The 20,248-nt window shown below is 49.4% G+C and overlaps 1 protein-coding gene across 1 annotated transcript in view; it reads left to right on the forward strand.

Annotated features, from left to right (window-relative positions):
* Positions 1-2,505: 2,505 nt before the first annotated feature.
* The window catches only part of ADRA1D (adrenoceptor alpha 1D), a 44,307-nt gene continuing 26,564 nt past the window's right edge, over positions 2,506-20,248 (forward strand). The window contains exon 1 of the mRNA XM_050321060.1: positions 2,506-3,898. Coding sequence (XP_050177017.1) covers positions 2,932-3,898 — 967 coding nt within the window. The 5' untranslated portion in view covers positions 2,506-2,931. The remainder of the gene's footprint in view (positions 3,899-20,248) is intronic.

Raw genomic sequence — 20,248 nt, forward strand, 5'->3', positions numbered from 1 at the left:
AAAGTGTAAAAAAAAGAGGGAGGAAAGAAATGTAAAATATCAAGAGGGAAGGAGCTGTATCTCTTTCCAGCTCAAGTCCAGCAGATCGTCAAGGTCCCAGGCACTCAGGGACCTCTGTGTGCTTTTTACTTCAAACCCTTCAGTTCCTCCACGAAGACCCACCCCAACACTTTTATTTGGGTTTAAGTGCATCAGTGTAAACCTGTTCCTCATTAGTTTGAATTAACCATAATGGCCCTGATTTAAACACAAACAGGGAGACAGACGAAAAGCAACGGTGGTGAAAGGACCATAATGAGCTGATGATGTTCTTCAGCTGAGCCGGGGTGACAGCACTGGAGGTGATCTCTCCCTGCCCTGGCTGGGACAGAAAAGGCTTCTGTGCAGCCTCAAGGGTTTTAATCATGGTTGGGGGAGGTCCATCCATCCCGAGCAGCTCTTGAAGTGGCAGTCCCCAGCCTTACCCTCACCAAAAGGTTCCCCTTCCTCTCACCCATCTCAACCCTACATCCCGCTCAAACCCTGCTGTCAAACCTCTCAGCAACATGGACAAGTCGCCTCTGGAGACAGCAGGAGTGGAGGAGAGCTCACCCAGGGAGGGCAAGATGCAGGGCAGGTGCAACCCTCACCCTGATGGCATTTCCTAGCACGGCACTTGGGAGAAACCCTCTTTTCGTCCTACGTGGTTCAAATCCTGCCGTACGTGAGAAGCTTCAGCCCAGCCTTAGCTCTGGAGAAAGGCACATGTTTTCTTTATCTCTGGATGTCACTGGATAGATTAGATGAGATATATTTATCTAGACAACGATCTGTGTTGCTGCAAAGATATGGCTACAGAATTCCATGGGTTGAGATCATCCCGTGCTGAGTTTAGCACCCGGGTGAAAAACGATCCTTCATTTCGGTGGTTGACATGTTTTCACCAAAACATGAGGAAAGTGAGTAATTTGGACTCGAGTGTTGGGTGTTTGGGCTTTTTTATTTATTTTTTTTTTTTTAATTCACATTCAAAAAGCAGTAAAGAGTTTGTGGGGTGGATGTTATTTTAAGCAAAACCATCCCTATGAACGTTGTCCTGGTGCAGTATTTGTTCCTGCTTTCTTGTATTTTCCAGTTTGCTTGTTCCCAGCAGGGTCAAAAACCCAGCTCAAGGAAGGAGGATGAAATCTTAAGGAAGAAGAGAGTGCATGAAAGAAATAAGGAAGATAAAAAATTGTGCCATTTCCTGCAATTATTTTGTCAAGAAAAATAAAGAAATAAATATGCTATAATATTTTTTGTCCGCTCTCATACCCAGTGTATCCACAGATCTCCCATGCTCTGACAGCAGCAGTTAAATCACCCCACTGTCCACTTGGACTGCCCTTTACAATAACTTTTTTTTTTTAAGAAAGAAAAGTTGAAAAATCATGGATAAACACACTCCAAGGAAATATTTCCTGTGTACAGCAGAAAGAAGCTGAGGGAGAGCCCCTGCTCCACACTGGGGTCAGTCCCCGTTGCAATGTATGGAGGCAGGTCATGGGGAGGAAACCAGTGTAAACAGGATCTGCTTTTATCAGTGGGAAAAAAAAACCAGCCGCGTTTAAATTGGTCAGAAATACGTGTCTATATGTTATAGTCACAGGCTGCTGTGTCCAAGTCTTGCTGCAGGGTTAAGTCAGAGGCATAGAGCTGATGGTCACACACCATCCCTGCCTGTCCCCTCTGCTTTGGGAAGGAGTTAGTGAGGGGCAGCCCATGCCTGGACCGGGGTGTTATGTCACTCATGCAGGACATCGTCCTGGTGGGATTCTAGGGCTAGGGGGGACATGCCTGGCAGGGCATCTGCCTGCTGGGACGCTGGGGCTGAGGGGGGCATGCCGGACTGTCAGAGCATCCTCTCGGTGGGACACCTGTGCCGGGGGCCACGGCACGGGTGGTCTCCAGGGGGGAAGGTGCAGGCGGTGAGGTCTCCGGCGGGAGGGTGCAGCTGCCCCCCAGCCGCAGGACCCCCGCGCCGGGGGGACACACGGACCCGCTGGGGGGACACACGGACCCGCCGGGCGGACACGGACCCGCCGGGGACACACGGACCCGCCGGGCGGACACACGGACCCGCCGGGGGGGGACACACGGACCCGCCGGGCAAACCCTTTGCTCTGCTGCCGCCCGGCGGTGACGGCCGGGACGGCTGCACCCGGTACCCCCACCCACCCCGGGGGTCTGCACCCACAGCTGCGAGACCCCTCCGCGGGTGGGTTCCCTCCCCGCCCCGTGCGTGTCTGAAACCCCCCTCCATCATCTCCCTCTCCGCCCTGGCTCTGCTCCTGGCTCTGCTCCCGCCTCGTCCTGCCCCGTGCTCGCCCAGTCCTGCACAGCAGCGCTGCTGCCGCCCCCGCCGCCTCCTCCTCTTTCCCTTCCTCCTCCTCCTCCTCCCCCCACGGCAGCACCTGACGCGCGGGGCTCCCGCCCGCCCCCGCCGCGGTCCCGTCCCGCCCCTCCCGCCGCTCCCGGTCCGAGCAGGGAGCGGAGCCGCCGGCGCTGCCGCCCGAGCCCAGCGCAGCCCCCGGAGCATGAGAGGGCGGCGGGGGGGCTCCGACCGCGCTGCCCCCCCGGGCTGAGCGGCGGGGAGAGCCCGCGGCGGGGCGGGGGGCAGCGCGGCCGCACGGCGTGAAGCCCTCTCTCATCCCTCTCTCTTTCTTATCCCCCTCTCTCTCATCCTTCTCTCATCCCTCTTTCCATCCCTCTCTCATCTCTCTCTCATCTCTCTCTCATCCCCCTCTCCTCCTCTCCGTCCCTCCATCCCTCCCTCCATCCCTCCATCCCGGCCGGGGGAGCGGGGTGCGGAGCGGGTCTAGGCGGGGGCTGCCGGCCGGGGATCATGCCGGGGGAGCTGCGCCTCGGCACCGCTTTCTCCTCGCCCTCCATGGAGCCCGGACTTTCTCTACAATGACTTTCCCCGAGCTGAGCAATGGCAGCTTGAGTGGGAACCGGACGGGACAGGGCAGCCAGAGCGGTGCCAACCGGTCCTGGGGGCTGCAGGCTGAGGAGGGCCCCGACGGCAACGGCACCACGCTGACTTTCGCCTTGGACGTGCAGGCGGTGGGCGTCGGGGTCTTCCTGGCCGTGTTCATCCTCTCCGCCATCGTGGGGAACATCCTGGTCATCCTGTCGGTGGCTTGCAACCGGCACCTGCAGACGGTCACCAACTACTTCATCGTCAACCTGGCCATCGCCGACCTGCTGCTCAGCACCACCGTGCTGCCCTTCTCGGCCACCCTGGAGGTGCTGGGCTTCTGGGTGTTCGGGCGCATCTTCTGCAACATCTGGGCGGCGGTGGACGTGCTGTGCTGCTCTGCCTCCATCATGAGCCTGTGCATCATCTCCGTGGACAGGTACATCGGCGTCAAGTACTCCCTCAAGTACCCCACGATCATGACCGAGAGGAAGGCGGGGGTCATCCTCGTGGTGGTCTGGCTCTCCTCCATGGTCATCTCCATCGGGCCCCTGCTGGGGTGGAAGGAGCCGCCGCCGCAGGACGAGAGCATCTGCAGCATCACGGAGGAGCCAGGCTATGCCCTGTTCTCCTCCCTCTTCTCCTTCTACTTGCCCCTCATGGTCATCCTGGTGATGTACTTCAGGATCTACGTGGTGGCCAGGCGGACCACCCGGAGCTTGGAGGCAGGGGTCAAGAAGGAGAGGAATAAATCCATGGAGGTGGTTCTGCGCATCCACTGCCGCAGCGTCCTGGAGGAGCCCCTCTCCAGCACCCGGAGCAAGGGGCACAACTTCAGGAGCTCCCTCTCCGTGCGGCTCCTCAAGTTCTCCCGTGAGAAAAAAGCAGCCAAGACTCTCGCCATCGTCGTGGGCGTTTTCATCCTCTGCTGGTTCCCTTTCTTCTTCATCCTGCCTTTTGGTAAGTGACCCTGTCCCCCCTCCCAGCCCTGTGACTGGACCCCTGGGGACCTGCTCCTTGGGACAAACTTCCAGGACACAACTCACACACGGAGGTGAGGGATAGATAACTGATAAGTGAATAAGCCAGCAATGAATTAATTCAATTAATTAACACTTACTCAATATTTATTAACTGAACTCACATAATCAGTCAAAGTAAATAGCAAATGAATAAAATAGGAGCATACTAATTGTTTTAATTAATTCATTCAGCATTTTAAATAATGAAGTTCAGGCTGAGGAGGAAGCAGCTCTGTTTCAAACAGGTTGTCATTATGGCACAGTGGTCTCCAAAGAGTTTTGCTGTCCTCCCTTCCTCCCACTTTGGGAAAGGCACTTGGATGTTCCTCTGTGGGTCCAGGGCTCCCACCTCTGTTGGAGATGAGTGAGGTTTGATTTCCCCAGAGAGTGTCAGAGCATGAGTCTCACTGACTTTGCAGGATGTCGTTGTTGTGCAGGGACCTGGAGCAGGACCAGGTATTATCTAAAGGTGATGGGAGAAGATCCTCTGTGATTTCCCAGGACACTGGGTGCTCCTTTAGGGTTGTCTGACAAGTTGTGCTCTAAAGTTTTGGCAAGTTGTTTGTGAAAAGGACGCAGCCACCTGCGTGCAGAAGAGGCTGAGCAGGCACAGAATGTGCTGGGGACGTGTGATGTCCAAAGCAGCATCCCCCTCTAGCACCAGTGCAGGGATGCCAGTGCTCTTCCTCACCACCTCACTAAACAAGCACCCAGCTCAGGGGACCTGATGAGCCCTCTGGAATGCTGTAACTAAACCTGGAGGGGAGGAAGTAGAGGTTTAAAATATCTTCTGGGTGTCAGCAGCAGCCTTTTGCACAGAGCTCAGCAAAGCAGAGAGGTCTGTCACTCCATCTGCCAGCAGGGACCCACGTGTCCCACAGCCCACCGGGGACTTGTGTCCCACCAACCCTGTGGCCAGGGAAACATTACAGCTGGTTCTGCACTTTTTCTCAGGGTTTTGCAAATCCTCTTGCCTGGGGCTTCCTCTCAAGTCAGTGCAAACAGCATCGTGACCACGGGACCACCTGCTGAGGTTTTGAGCTCCCTCCAGCACTGGGGCTGTCCCCCTGGGACAGCTGGAGCCCAGGGCTGTGAGACACCCTCCAGTGGAATAAATCACCAGGATTGATGGTGTCTTGGGAGCTGAGGTGTCCCTGGAGTGGTGGATCAGGGCTTTGCATGTCTGCTGTCACCATGCTGCTGTCTCGTACTTCTTTGCTCCAGTTTCTCTGTCTGGGTGAGGGTGTGTATTTGGGGAGTTTACCCCAGCTCTCCACGGGGGTGAAATCGCTGCTGTGGGGAGTTTTCACCCTGTGTGAGCATTGCAGTTCGTGGTAAAACTTAGGCAGGGAGTGTAGGGCTGCACTGAGCTGCTCCCTCTGCAAGACCTGAGATTAATTACCTTGTCAGACCATGCCTCACTTTCCCTTTCACTGAACAGGTACGTGGGAGGGGGTTGCAGCCTGCAAATAAATAGTTTGGGAATTGTGGGGTTCAGGTAGTACCCAAAGGCTGAGCTCTCTGGGCAGCCCCTGTCTGATACTCCCCTCCTCAGCCAGAACAAGCAAGAATCAGCTCCAAACCTCATTCACACCTTGACACCTTAAAATCACAGAATGATTTGACTTGGAAGGGACATTAAAGATCATCTAGTGCCAAGCCCCTGCCAACCTTGCAGCTAATGAAGCTGGGAACTGGGATCCCATTCCTCTGAGTTACTCCCAGTACTTGGAAATAGAGAACAAACATCAGGCAAACACTTCTCAGTAGAAATAAAAAATATTTTGCTTTGCTGTATCTGTTCTCCCTTGAGCCAGCTTTTCTGCTGGTGTTCATCAAACTACCCCTGTGCAGAAGTCGAAGGAGACAGGGTGATTTCCACCAGCTAAAAATCCAAACTTCATTCCTAAAGTACCTCCCACCAACCCTCCGAGCACCCAACTTGCCAAGTCCTTTATAAACAGGGCTTTGATCTTTACTTCCTGCTGTATTATGTGCATAACATAAACACAGCAAAACTTCATTTATTTTATGACTACAAAATATTCTGCTTCTCGTTTCTCCACCCTTTATTAATTGCAGTTTTCCTGTTCAAATCTCAGAATCGTTCGGGGCTATCTGGGAGGAGAACAGAAACTTCTAATCTCGTGTTTTACAGCTCAGGAGATGGGTCTGAAACTCACAGAAATCAGCAAATTCACAGCTTGAAACATGCTGGGACCAATTCTCCTTGAAAAGAAGGTTGTAAATGGTTAGGTAGAATGGGTTTTATTTATTTGTTAGACCAAAATAGGTGAAATAATTTGGGACCGAGTGGAAAGTACATTTATACACATTTTAAATGAAAATCAAAATTCTCGTGAGAAACTGAATAACTTTCCACTGAAGTGAAATGTGTTGTTTCAATCTGAGTAAATGGGAGTTTATTAAAAAACGAGTGCTCAGAGGCATTTCAAAGTGAGCTGTTGCCTTAAAATGAAGTGAATAAGGGAATCTATTTTCTTCCGAAAGTATCCAAATGTTTTGACTTTTTTTTCCTCCTCTTCAACACAAATTCACAAGAAACCGTCCTCGGCTCGCACTGCTCGCTGTCACCTGATTATACTTTTTAGGGATAAGAAAATTTGCCAAGTGAAAAGAGACTCCTCTCAGCTCTTCTTAGCATTCCCTGAGAGCTCAGAAACTTCCGCGCTGGCTCCGTCGCCGGTGTCTGTGAGCCTGCACGGATCTTTGCAGCCCTCTGCAGAATAGTTTCCACATTAGTTACACGGGAGCAGCATTTATCACATCAGGGCTGAAAAGCTGAAATAACCGGTAATTTTGAATAACACAATCTCTGTGTGTGTGTGTGTGTGCTAAGTGCTGTCAGCTGTTTCTCCGTGCTTCAGCAATCTGCAGCGATCTTTCTTTAGATCAGCTCAAATCCCCCCAATACCTCCGTGGGTCTATTTATCAGCTGAATAATTTAGCCCACTCTTGGGTGTGTGACACGTGGGATGCCATCACCAGGAGTTTAAACAAAATTAGCGGTTTTGTGGGTAATGAGACTCCTCAAGCAGCGAGTTGTTGGAGCCGAGATGAAATCCTAATTCCCCATGTGAGGGTGGTGTCTTTGCTGGGTGTGCAGTGGAGCTCTAAAAACTGCTCTGTCTCGGGATCCTGGGTGATGGTGGTGGGGTTTGAGGCAGGATTCCTTTTCCCTTGGCAAACACCCGTCAACAGAACATAACTGGAGACTCTTCAGAGGTGTGGGCAAGGAGTTTAAGGCTGGTTTATAGGACAGGATTCATCTCCCTTTGGTTGTGTCAGACCACGAAGATGATCCAGGGGCTGGAGCCCTCTGCTCTGGAGCCAGGCTGGGAGAGCTGGGGGGGTTCACCTGGAGAAGAGAAGGCTCCAGGGAGACCTGAGAGCATCTTCCAGGACCTAAAGGTGACTTAAAAAAGGAGACAGAGCAACTTTCTGTATGGGTAGATAGTGACAGGACAAGTGGTAATGTATTTAAACTGACAGCAAGGTTGGATGTTAGGAAGAAATTCTTCACTCAGAGGGTGGTGAGTAACTGGCAGAGGCTGCCCAGAGATGTTGTGGATGCCCCATCCCTGGAAGTGTTCACAGCCAGGTCAGGTGGAGCATTGGAACAGGCTGCCCAGGGCAGTGTTGGAATCCCCATCCCTGGAGGGATTTAAAAGCTGTGTGGATGTGGCACTTGAGACATGGTTTAGTGGTGGCCTTGGCAGTGCTGGGGGAACTGTTGGACTTGATGATCCCTGGAGGGCTTTTTCAGATTTAACAATTCCCTGATTCTAGAGAGTCTTCACTGGCTCCTCTGCTAATTGGAAAACTCTGCTAAAAGTTGGGTGCTGAGTTTGCCCTTGCAGTGGGGGCACCTGTGCAAGGTGGTCAAGGAACCAGAACCCCCTACACAACACCTAGAGATAGATAGTCCCCTGCTTTCTGAAGCCTGATCCAGGGGGAATTAATTAAGAACAGGAGGAGGGATGGAACCCTGGTCCCCATCCACTCTTCAGCTGGGGAGCATGCAAAGGCTGTGGGGGTCCCCAGATGGGGCCATCTCAGGAGTGGAGTTAGAGACCTTCTCCGGTCAGATTTCAGATGAGACCAAGTCTGTTCTGGTAGACATGGAGGATCTAATTCTACTCTGATATAAGAGAGCATTTAGCATGGTTTCCTGTTGAAAATAAAAAGGGCTTATGTCATCACTCTGTGCCTAAGAGCATGGAAGTTTTCAAGTTTCAAGAGCTCATTTTGATGAGCTCTTTCATGATAGAATCATAGGATGGTTTGGGTTGGAAGGGACCTTAAACACCATCCAGTTCCAATCTCCTGCCACGGGCAGGGACATCTTCACCTCTCCCAGGTCACTCCAAACCCCATCCAGCCTGGCCTTGGACATTTCCAGGGATCCAGGGGCAGCCACAGCTTCTCTGGGTAACCTGTGCCAGGGCCTCTCCACCCTCTCAGGGAACCATTTCTTACTAATATCTAATTTAACCCTGCCCTCTGGCAGTTTAAAATCATTTCCCCTGCCCTGTCCCTCCAGGCCTTGTCCCCAGTCCTTCTCCAGCTCTCCTGGAGCCCCTTTAGGCCCTGCCAGGGGCAGAGGGAGAGATTCCCCTCTCTTGACCTGCTAGTCACCCTGGTTTTGGTGCAACCCATCATCAAGTTCAATCACATTTGATAAAATTATGAAAGTCCTCAATATACCAAGTTCCAGTAAAAATGGAGAGATGAGTAAAGGAAACTTTTATACTCTCCCTCACAGAAGAAAGGTTGCAGAGCAAGCTCAGCCCCTGCTTAGACATCAGAAAATACTCACTAAAAATCTACCACAAGACACAATCCTAGAAAAAAAAACAACTTTAATGTGGTTTTACACAGGGGGACCTGATAGGAAAGGTGATTTGAAAGTAGGAGGGTGAAAGATAGAACATTTAATCACTGTGATTTTCAGGGTAGTTCCTTGTATCTCCACAAGTTTTCTGAGTTACGGTGAAAGTGGTAAAATTGACATGGAGAAAGGAATGCCAGTTGGTTCAAATAATTATTTATGGCCCAGAGCATCAGATCAACCTGGAGCAAGAGCAGCTGGGATGAACTATTCCATCTGCCACATGTGCCCCCTTGACCCTGGTTGATGGGAACCATACACTGATTAAAAACACCACCAAAGACATGGATGGAGTCTCAAAAGCTCTGGTTGGATTTATTGGACATCATTCAAACAAGAGGCACCACAGGATGTTTCCATGAAATGAGCTCATGAAAAATTAGCATAAATTCATTACATTATAGGGAATGGATGGATGGATGGATGGATGGATGGATGGATGGATGGATGGATGGATGGATGGGTCTTCCAGCCCATCTCCCTTTCTCAGGGAAAGACCACCTGGCCCCAAACCATTCCTGAGCCATTTCAAGGCTATTCTTAAAGCTCTGAAGTGAGGGGAAATCCATTGCTTTTCCCAGATGAATTTCCCTATTGCTTCAGCAGCCCTCAGGTGTGATTTCTGCCGCTCAGAGTGCCTGCAATAACCCCAGGGCTGTGTTGAAGCCTTCCAGGGTGTCATTCCTAGGGCATGGCAGCAGGGATCCTGCAGTGGGCCCAGCACAGGATCGTGTGGGGGTGTTCATCCCACTGGGATAGCACTGGAGGAACAGTCCAGGCACAGGGCACCTGGCTGGGAGTCACCTGCAGTGATTGTGTCTGTCTAGAGAAACTCTGTAGAAAACAACCTGGGAGCTGGGCTTCTCCCCTGAGAAAACATGTTGACACCCTGCAGAAGGGCACAGGGGAGAATTTATGAGTAGGCACGTGGATAACAAGCCTGTGAGTAAGTTATGTAGCTAAAGCATCAGGCAGTGTTGATTCCCTCCCTGTGCCCCAGTGCAGAAGCCCCCAGAGTGCAGAACAGCAGGGAAACAGTCTATGTTTGTTTGGAAACAGCCAGCAAAAACCAATTATTTGGAGCCCAACTGAGTGCATGGGGTTCCTTTCCTGCCCATCACCTGTGTGGAAGGCCAGAGATGGACAGAGGGGCTCAGTCCAACTATTGCTGCTGTAAGAGATGCCTCATTCTGGACCTCAGATAATGATTTGAGCACCCAGATTTGAATATCTGCTTTGCCCCTGCCTGGCCAAAGGAATGCAGGGATTGGAATTAGGACCCAAATCTCCCACGACCTGTGTGTGGGATTGCTCTGCTTCCAGTCTATCCACTGCACCACCAAACAAAACTATTTAAAGCCAAATGTCTTTTTATATGGCAGAGTCTTGACGCATCTGGAGGCAGTTGCTAAAGGGATGTACCACAAACAGGAAAAAAAATAGATCTTGAAAAACTTAAAACTACTGGGATTCAGTGGGCAAAATGTTATAAAATCTCTCAACAGGGGTTTTGGAACCAATACAAAAATACAGCACATAACCTTAAATTCATCTGTGTCAAGCTGGGTCTGGTGGTTTTACTACATTTGACAAAACTTCATCCTGAATATTCTGAGAAGGAGTTTTCAATTAGTCTGATCTATCCTCGTTAATTTGTATTTGGGTAAATATTTTCTTGTTAGTTCTTATAATCTGGTTAACGTGATGTAACAAAAAACGAGCAGAAGAGTGGGCTGCTGTTTTGTATGGTCATGCCAGGTGGTTGGCTGATCTCTTATTGCCAACTTGCTTTTAGTTGGTTTTGCCACCAAAAAAAAAAACAAAAACAAACAAACAAAAAAAACAACACCAAAAAAACCCAAACAAAACCAAAAAACCAACCAAACAAAAAAAACCAAAACACACACACACACAAAAACAACAAAAAAACCAAAACAAAACAAAAACAAAACAAAACACAAAAAAACCACAAAAAACCAAAACAAAACAAAAAAACCCAAAAAAACCAAAACAAACAAACAAAAAAACCCACCACCTAACCAGAATGCATTAGGTATGTCATGTTAGCAAGTAACAGGGTCAAGGCTTCATGATCCCTGTAGGGTTTTAATTACAAGTGCTGACTTTAGTGATTACATGCAGCATTTTTGCTCAAGGCACTTCAGAAAATGAGTGTATTTTCTTGAGAGAGCAACCTGAATTGTCTTCTGATTGATCAGTCAGGAGTTTTCTTTGCTGTGATTACTGTGCTCTATTCTAGGTAGGGCTGATGGTACCTTTTGACATTATGGGATCCTTCTGGGGTCAAGTCGCAGTTTTTGGTGCCAAACATCAACTTTTAGGTACAGTTTTCCATCCTGTGCCTTTGTAGCAAGCTGAGTTTGTTCTGCCAAATGTGAGAGAGCATGAGATGGCCACAGCTGAGAAAGATGACAGGAAAAACACAGCCTTTGATTCCTGTCATGAGTCCTGTGAGATCAGGCTGGAGTGTAAAAAGCTCTGGCAGGGCCCTGTGTCAGAGCAAAAACATTTCACTCTGGTGGGGTTTAGGGATTCTTTATGTCAGGACAGGGCAGGAATTAGACAAAGCTGGTTCAATATGGCCAAATTCTGTGAAGAAGGAACATTTCTGAGGAGCTGTCAAGGCTGGGAAGTTTAGCAAGGCTGGAGTTTGCTGAGGAAAGGCTTTTAAGAGCAATGACCTGATGGTGTCTGATGGGCATTTCTGCTGCCCTGCAGTCCCCTGTGGCACCTGGGGACATGGTTCAGTGGTGGCCTTGGCAGTGCTGGAGGAACAGCTGGACTTGATGATCTTGGAGGTCTTTTCCAACCCTAGTGATTCCTTGATTCTGTGATTCCATGATTCTGCTTCTGCCTGCCCTGCTTTCCCCATCTTGGTGCTGTATCAAACTGTCCCATGGAAACAGAAGAGTGTACTGCTCCCTGCACCGTAATTTAGGGGTGAGATCAGCCCAAGGAGGGATTTACTGGAGTGGCAGGAACAGGATATGGTCTTTTAGCTGCTCCTAATGAATAGCCTTTCTCTGAGAGGTCCCGTAGCTGATGCATTTGGAGCCAAGCCCGAGAACCACCGAGGTCTGGTGGCAGAAAACCAACTGCCAGCTCGATCAAGAGAGGGCATTTCCTGCTCCTGGGAAGTTTCCAGCCTGAGGGAATTCACAACTCAGTCATCAAGGCCCCTGAAATGCAGCTTTTATTTTTACCCCCTCTAGTAGTTGAGGAAAAAAAAAAAATTTTTAAAAAAGCGCCATTTACAAGGGATTCCTGCTGGGAGAAATCCCTGCCCCAGACAAGTCCAAGCTGCCTTTCCTGTTGCTCACAGTGGGTTGTCACATTGATGACATTCAGCTAAGGAAGATCAGCAGGATACAGGGAATACAGGACTGGCTCCAGCCAGCTCTCCCCAACACAAATCTGCCTGAGAAATGTGCCTGGAGGTGCAAGGAACATGAGGTTGTTGGTGCCACGTGGGTTCAGGACCTGGAATCAGGCCTTCCCCTCTTGTGTTTGGGAGTTTGTTTATTTATCACGTTTAATGGGATCTGTGTTTCCCCCAGTGAGTCAAAGGCTGGAACAAATCACAGGGGTTATCCTGCCTGATCTCCTGAATTACAGAACTCCTGGCTGCATTCCCCTGCAAGTGTTGAGAAGCCCAAGGGCCAGGCTGCAAAAGAGGTCCATGATGGGGGGGAAAAAAAACCCAAAAAATAAGGAAACAAAAAGATCCCCAATTAAAGGATCAATTTTGCAAACACTGAGCAGGAAACAGCCCCCACTGCAAAAGAATCCTGCCCCAGACTTTGCTGGAAGGGCTGTGCCATAGCTGAGCCCAGGAGATGTGGGCAAGACCTTTGTGAAAGCATTTAGGTAGGGAAAAGATAAAAAATAAACTTGTTTAGAGGGTCTTTTCTTGTGCCAGTGAGGCCAGAGGAGGTTAGGGCAACTTGACCAGGAAAGGGACAGGAACCTCCACCTCAACCCTGTCAGTTTTCCAGCTGCAAATTTCCTCAGACCAGCTTCACAAATCACTGAGGGACAGCCCATGGGTAGTCATAGGGGTCATGGAGGGCAGTGACCCCAAAGTCCAGGGACTCAGACCCACTTTTGATCCCCCAGGTCACCAGATGAAGCTGGCAATGGTGTTATTTCTTGCCCCCTCGCCTGAGTCCCAGGCAGGGCACCTGACACCTGTATTCCCACCCCAGATGTGTTCTCAGAAATGCAGTTTGGAAGGGCATGGGGCACACACACACACAGAGCACAGCAGTGGGGGCACCACCAGCTGCTCACTGCCCTGGTTTGAGTGCAGAGAGCAGAGGATTTGGGTTCAGAGGAGATTCCAGCTCTTGAATCTCAGCCTTTGAAGCCAAATTCTCGCAGAGACACTTGTCAAAGGTCACCAGAAAGATTTTTCAGCCACGGGCTGTTTCAGTTCCCAGGGTCCCTTCCATAGGAATTGCCTGGAAAGCTGTGAGGATGCAAGTGTGAAGTTCCAGCTGGCATCCAGCCATGGGCTTGTGGGGATCTGGGGAAACAAAACAGAGTGACTTCACATCACAGGGTTTGCTTTCTGTGTATTCCTCACTCAGGAGCCCCTGGTGGTCTAGTGGTAAAGGCACTGCGCTATCACCGCGGAGACCCGGGTTCGATTCCTGGTCAGGGCCACTCCCGGGCAGGTGGGGCTCGTTAGCCCTTAAAGGCAACCCACCTACGTCCTAAGGACCTCGCTGCCACCGTCCAAGCTCGCTTGACCCCGGCAGATGAACCTTAGGATTAAAGGGTGGGCTCAGTTCCGCGCACACTGTGTCTCACCTAAAAAATCCAATGCGCAGGCTGGAAGGTGTAAGACCTTCCCCGGATCTTCGCTTGCGAAGACTGGCCATTATTATTCCTCACTCAGAGAAGAGCGTAGGATCGTAGACTCATGGAGTCATGGAATGGTTGGGGTGAAGAGGGACCTTAAAGATCATCTTGTTCCACCCCTGCCATGGGCAGGGACACACCTTCCACTAGCCCAGGTTGCTCCAATTCCCATCCAACCTGGCCTTGGACACTTCCATGGATGGAGCAGCCACAACTTCTCTGGCCAACCTTTGTGAGGGGCTCACAACCTTCCCACTAATGAGGCAGAAGAAGAAGAAGGAGCAAAGCAGAGAGTTTTACAAATATTGCATCTCTCCCTTTTTTCTGCCTTGTAAAAGCCAAATTGTTTGGGATTAAATCCTGAGGTGCTTCCCTTCCAGTGACACCACACAGTTACAGCCCTTCAGGGCTCTCTGCAGACGGATCTACCTGAGATCCTTCATGATGCACAAGCTCATCAATCACGTGCTTCAGCCCCTGTTGTGTCAGGGAATGTACAAACAGGAGTGTTATTTCTAGCCCAGAGGAGCTCAAACTTGTGGATCCAGATGGATGTGGGAGGCAGGAGAGCACCCAGTGGTATCTGAGTGCAGGCAGACTGCAGTTTTGCCAGCATTTGGGCAAAGGAGTGGGGAATAGGGGTGTATTGACAGGAATATTGGCAGGGAGCTTCTGGGAATGCCAGCAAGGAGAAGGGACCAATTTTTGTTGCATCTGATTGCCTCCTTGGCCACCACTCTCCCTCCCTGGGTGTCCTTTCCATGGCTCTGACAAACAAGGAATGCAATTATTTCTGGTGTGCAGGTAAACAAAGAAATTAGGACCAGACTCACAGTTGTCTGTGGGTAGGTGGATGTCTCAGCTCCCATTGCTGACCAGAGCTCGATTGTTGACCAGGTTTGGATTGCAATTCACTTCCCTAGAACATGTCCAAGATCCCCTAAGGTAGATGAAGCAACCACATCAGGTTTTTTTTTTGTTGCAAGACCTCGAGATGCTCTGTGCTCTCCTATGGGGACATCCAGAGACCAGGAGGGACATGCCAGGGCATTTAACTCCAGTGGCACAAGACGTGTAGGCAACCACAGTGTCTTCTTTAAGATGACTTGAATTGCACCCTTGGATTGCTTTCCCAAGAAATTAAAAAGAAAACCAGGCACCCATGTGTAAGATACATCTGGTAACACGCCCACACAAACATTTCTTTCTCTGTCCCACAAACTGGAGTGTAGGATGTGCCCTGAAGGTTGATATCTTGGCATGTCAGTGCCTTTCCCTCAGAGACACCTTCCCAAGGCTCATTCCAAAGCTGTGTCCTGAAAGTAAAAATAAATGGGTCACTACAGCCTTCTCAGGTGGCCTGTGAGGAATCAGTCTGGCTTCCCTGATGTCGCTGCCAAGCATTAAAGGGCACACCTAATGCTTCAGGGCAGGAATAGCAGGAAATATACACAAAAGTCTTTGAAGGAATCTTTGCTGATGGGCAGAGATAGAGAAGAAAAGTCAGCTGAGGGTCTGTTTCTTTTGTAGTCTCCATCACTTGGCCTGTTTATCTGGACAGCTTGGGCTCCACTGACTTTCAAAATAGATGGAAAACACGGAATATCAGTGGTGGGCTTGGCATCTCCATTTAGGACATGCAGTGACAGGAAGGTGTTGGGTTAGGTGGTGGTGCACACAAAGCTTCTCCCATCCCAGCTTTGGGTCTTTGCCCACCTGCCAATGCTGAGACAGCAGAACCAGCTCAGAGACACACAGCATTCAAGGCCAGGTTGGACAGGGCTTGGAGCAACCTGGTCTGGTGGAAGGTGTCCCTGCCTGTGGCAGAGGGTTGGAACTCGATGTTCTTTAATACTCTTTTCAACCCAAACTCTTCTGTGACACACCATGATGCTCAGCCTCTTCCTGGGATTCATTAGCATCCCTTAAGGACCCCAGCAGGCAGTGTGGCTCCTGCTCTCCTACAGGAAGGATCCATGAACTTCCCCCAAAGGTCGGGGGAATGAGGACGTGGGCGGTTTGATTTTCCTGCAGCGACCACAGGGCAAGGGAAAGTATTTACATTCAAAACAGAACTTTCCCAGTGTCTGTGGCTGCTTGAGTCAAAGGCAGTGAGGGAAAGGGGGCTGAGTTGAGAGTGTTTACACTGAATGGGGCGTTCAGCCTGTCAGGATGTATTCCACAAGTTCTGGAAAAGGTCTGTTCCTTCTCCCTGTGTACTCTCACTGCACAGCCAGCAGCCTGCACTCAAAAGAAACCACAGGTGATTAAATTAACAGCCTAATGTATGGAACAAAAATAATTTGCTGCAAACCCAAACATTTACTGCTCAAAGCAGAGCTGGGTGACTCACAGCAGACTTCAGATGAGAGAACTGGAGAGCAACACTGCAGAAATGTGATCATGTCTGCCACCCCACCATGTGCAGTGGCAATCCTCAAGTGCCTTCTTCCTTCCTAGCTCTTCATCTTCTTCTTCTTCTTCCTGTTTCTCCTCCTGTCTGTACCCCCCTGTGGCTCTGGCGTGCAAGTACCACAGAGAGCTGTCACCACCTCGAGACAGGATTGACTTCCACTGCAGATCCCCATGGCTCAACCATGATCCCATTCAAGATCACCTGAGCTTCACATGTGCCCCAGTCCCAGAAACTCTGCTGCTGTGCCTTTGGAGAGGCCATTCTGGATCCTTATTGCATCCAGTTCTTGGAAACTTTATTGTTTGCAGCGGGAACGTATCAGTGTCTCATTGCAAATTCGTTTTGTGTCCACGCCATCTTCCTTAAGAAGTTTTTTTTTTTTCCTTGACTTTCACCCTTCTGGCAAACAGCTGGTCAGGGGTCTTCCTCCCCTGTAGCTTCTTCTTGTTGCATTGAACAACCTAATGAATTCCCTTTTGCCTTTATCATCCGTATTCCCACCCTGGTCCATCTGGATTTACTCCCCTTTAGATCACTGGTGGTTTGGATGCTTTGGGAGACCAAGCTGGTACTTCAACATTCAGGTTCTTGAAGATACACCAGACAGATCGGCATCTGGGCAAGTATTGCTTTGTGGTAATAACCCTGATGTCCCTGCTAACAATATTTGTGGCAGATCACACTTCCCACCTGGAGAAGAGATGGAGAAGGCAGCCACCTGGACTGTGTTGATGGACATCCCCTGTGACTGCCATGGCACAAGCTGTGCAATTTGTTGCTCTGGCTATTAAGTTGGCACTGGGTTTGGACTCTTCCAGGTCGTGCCACAGAAATTTCCAAGGCAAAGTGCCTAAAAAAAATAAATGGTTGCTCCCTGCCATGCCCAAATTCATGCTTAGGATTGTACCATCTTGTAAGCTCACCTCTTTTGCTGCTGTTTTGTTGTGACTCTCCAAAGGACCCTCCTTCCAAAATCAGCTGGAAACACCTCCCCAGGTCACTGGAGGGGTCGCACCTTGGAGTCTCGAGGTCCCCATCAGCCAGTGCTGGAATGTGGATTAAAAAATGTGGTTCCACTGCCAGTTGTGAGTCATCTGCCTCTCGAACTTATGGTCACCGTGGTGACCGTGTCAGCCACCTCAGCAAATGGTCTGGGAAAGTCCATTTTTCTTCTTCCCTGTTTATTTCTTGACACTTCCAGATGACTTCCTCTCACCCTTCTCCTTCTCCAGCCCAGGACTGACTGCATTTCAAGCTCACAGGGGACCACAGAGGCTTTGTTTTATCCCATCTCTCAGGCACATGGTGTGTCCTATGTGCATTCTTGGGGTGTCCTATGCGGGGTCAGGAGTTGGACTCCATGATCCTGATGGGTGCCTTCCAACTCAGCATACTCTGTGATATTCAATTCTACCACCAATGCATTTGAAAATGGTGTCACAGTCCATGAAAAATCACTTCACTTGTGAAGAGAGAGACAGAGGGTCTGAGCCAGCCACAGGTGATACCAGGACCTGGTTTCCTCTTTTCCCATCAAATAGTCCATCAGTAGAGCTTTCAAGTGGACAGACATTGTAAGTTAGCCCGGGCTGCACCTCTTCCATACTGGTGATCATGGATCATACCTCTGTCTGCACTCAGGACCCAAGAAGGAGAAAACACCTTTGCACCAGTCACAGGACCAAAGAATCTCAAGGTTATACGACTTCCTTGGATGAAAAATCTAGGAATCTCTTGTCTTAGCTAACCCTTAGTTTATGCTTAGCCTTGCTGTCCCATCCTTTCCCAACCCCAGTGCCAAAAATGTCCTCTGGGACCTTTGCAAGCACCTCCCAACCCTTCAGACAAGAGGCTCAGCTTTTCTCCCTCCTCCATTTCTCATACCAGTGGACAGTGTTAGTAAAAATCCTCCTGAGGGATCTGTCAGGCACCCAGGCAATGGTTTGGGCATTTTTAATGTCTCTGCAAAGTAAGACACTGAATTTAGGTGTCTGCATTGGGGTCACCACTGTTGTCACCCTGGTACTTGTACAAGTCCTTGTACTCAGAGCTTGTTTCTTTCTTTCACAAGGTTTTGTCCCTCCTCCTTGAGGGGCTCTTGGTCTCCATCCCACTCTGAATGTCTCTTTTAACCAATTCTGATGCTGGTGGGCTCGTCACTTAAGAAAGTTCCAGCACCAGCAAGTTTTCCTTGGTTTCATCCTCTCCAAGGTTATCCTTATTCCACGTTGCTCCACTTCATTCCCTACACAAACCAGAAACACAGTGGCAGGTTTTGACAGGTGGACTGGAGTTTTGGGTCCTGCAGACTTTGTCAGAAACCACCAAGGCTGACAAATCAGTCACAGTGCTAAGCTGTGCCTCTGTTACCCCAAATACTGGTAAGGAGTAAAAAAACATCCCACTAGACAGATGTTTCCATTAAATTTGGGAATGTCTGCAAAACCACACAGAAAAGACTTACAAATGAAAAGCAAACCGAGCTGTTTATTGCCATTAACAAATAGGAAAAAAAACCCAACCAACCAAACAAAAACCAAACAACCAAACAGCAAAACAACAGCGAATGCAAGAATGTGATCATTTGGGAACAATTCATTATTTGTTATTCCTACTAATAAAATCTGTTTGGACTGCAGTTCCATCCAGGAGCATGCGTGTAGGAGCTGGAATTCCCATTACAAAATGGTAATTCCTCACTCTAAAGACTTTATTGCTTTGGTTTTGTGAGCTTAACTGTGCAAATTGTTGACCTCTGGGCTCCATTAGGTTGTGGAACTACCACAAGTGGTCCACAGCAGATGCACAGAAGAATATCAGGCATTAAGATGTGTATGTTTTCATTGGAAAGATGGATAATGATGTTGTTGAATCACCCAAGGGAGATCCAGAAGGCTGATGATGGTCCTTTATCAGCAGGTTTAGGATCAAATGAGGGAAGAGTTGGGCCAACAAAAGGAAATTAAACTCTCTTTTTCAAATTGACCCATAGTGTCCTATTTCCTCTTGAGTTTTGATTATATTTGTTTTGTAAACTAAAATATAAGCGAATTTTAATGCAAAGCACTTTGGAACGTGTTCCTCCCTACCCCAAAAGAAAAGGTTTGCTTAAAAAAGTTTCAGCATTGAAACTTTGCCTTTGTTTTCCAAATCCTCTCTTTCTGTCTCATCTGCTTTGGCCCAAATAATTTAGTGAGTTTGGTCCTACATGAAAATTTGTGTTTGTCTCCTCTAATCTGTGAATGAAAGAGACAAACAATAAATTTTTGCCCTGCTATCATCAGATGCCTCTTTTTTTCTGGCAGGCTGCATGACAGTGGTGTGAGGAGAGAAAGCCTGGCACGGCTGGAAAGCTCTTGGGAATCTCTGTGTAAAAAGTGATTAAGAAGGTTGTATAATGAAGCAGACACTTGTTATTGCTATTAACAGCTACAATATTTCTTGGTTGTGCCAATTTTTTGGATTTCCTTTGCAGAACAAGTCCCAGGTTGAAATGCACCATTGTTGCTCTGTATATCCCAAAAGCCATTTTAAGTGGCCTCTTTCCAAGGAAAACCATGGGCTGTTAGCAGTGGCAGAGAGCAAGGAAGGATGTCACCAACCCTTAAAAACTAATCACCCTTGAGCTATCCCAAAATTCAGGCAGGAGGGGTCACTTGGATGTTGTTGGTCTGCAAGTTGTCAGTGCTCTTGGCCATGGGAGCCTCACTGAGGGTCAGGCACCAGGTTGGGCTCAGCCACAGGGAAAAATTCTTCCCAGTGTTACCTCAAAATCCCTCCCTGGGGCCCTGGGATGGATGGGATCACCCACAGCTCCTCGTGTTGGCCACAGCTGGGACACCTGTGCCACAGGAGATGAGGAACAAGGGCAGGTTCATGACCACAGAGGTTCCCAGGCCGAGGACCAGAGGAGTCTGCAGGGCCAGCCCATAAACTGCACTGCTCCCTCTCTCTCAGTGGATTTCTCAGTGCCAGGACATCAAAGAGGAGATTATAACCAGCTGTCTCATGGAGCTAATTGATAGCAGACCTCTTTACTCCACAGGGAGGTCCTTGAGGGAACCCAGCCAAGGGAG

Source organism: Myiozetetes cayanensis, unplaced genomic scaffold, assembly GCF_022539395.1.
Source record: "Myiozetetes cayanensis isolate MyiCay16 unplaced genomic scaffold, myiCay2020 scf26, whole genome shotgun sequence".
Classification (NCBI taxonomy): Eukaryota; Metazoa; Chordata; class Aves; order Passeriformes; family Tyrannidae; genus Myiozetetes; species Myiozetetes cayanensis.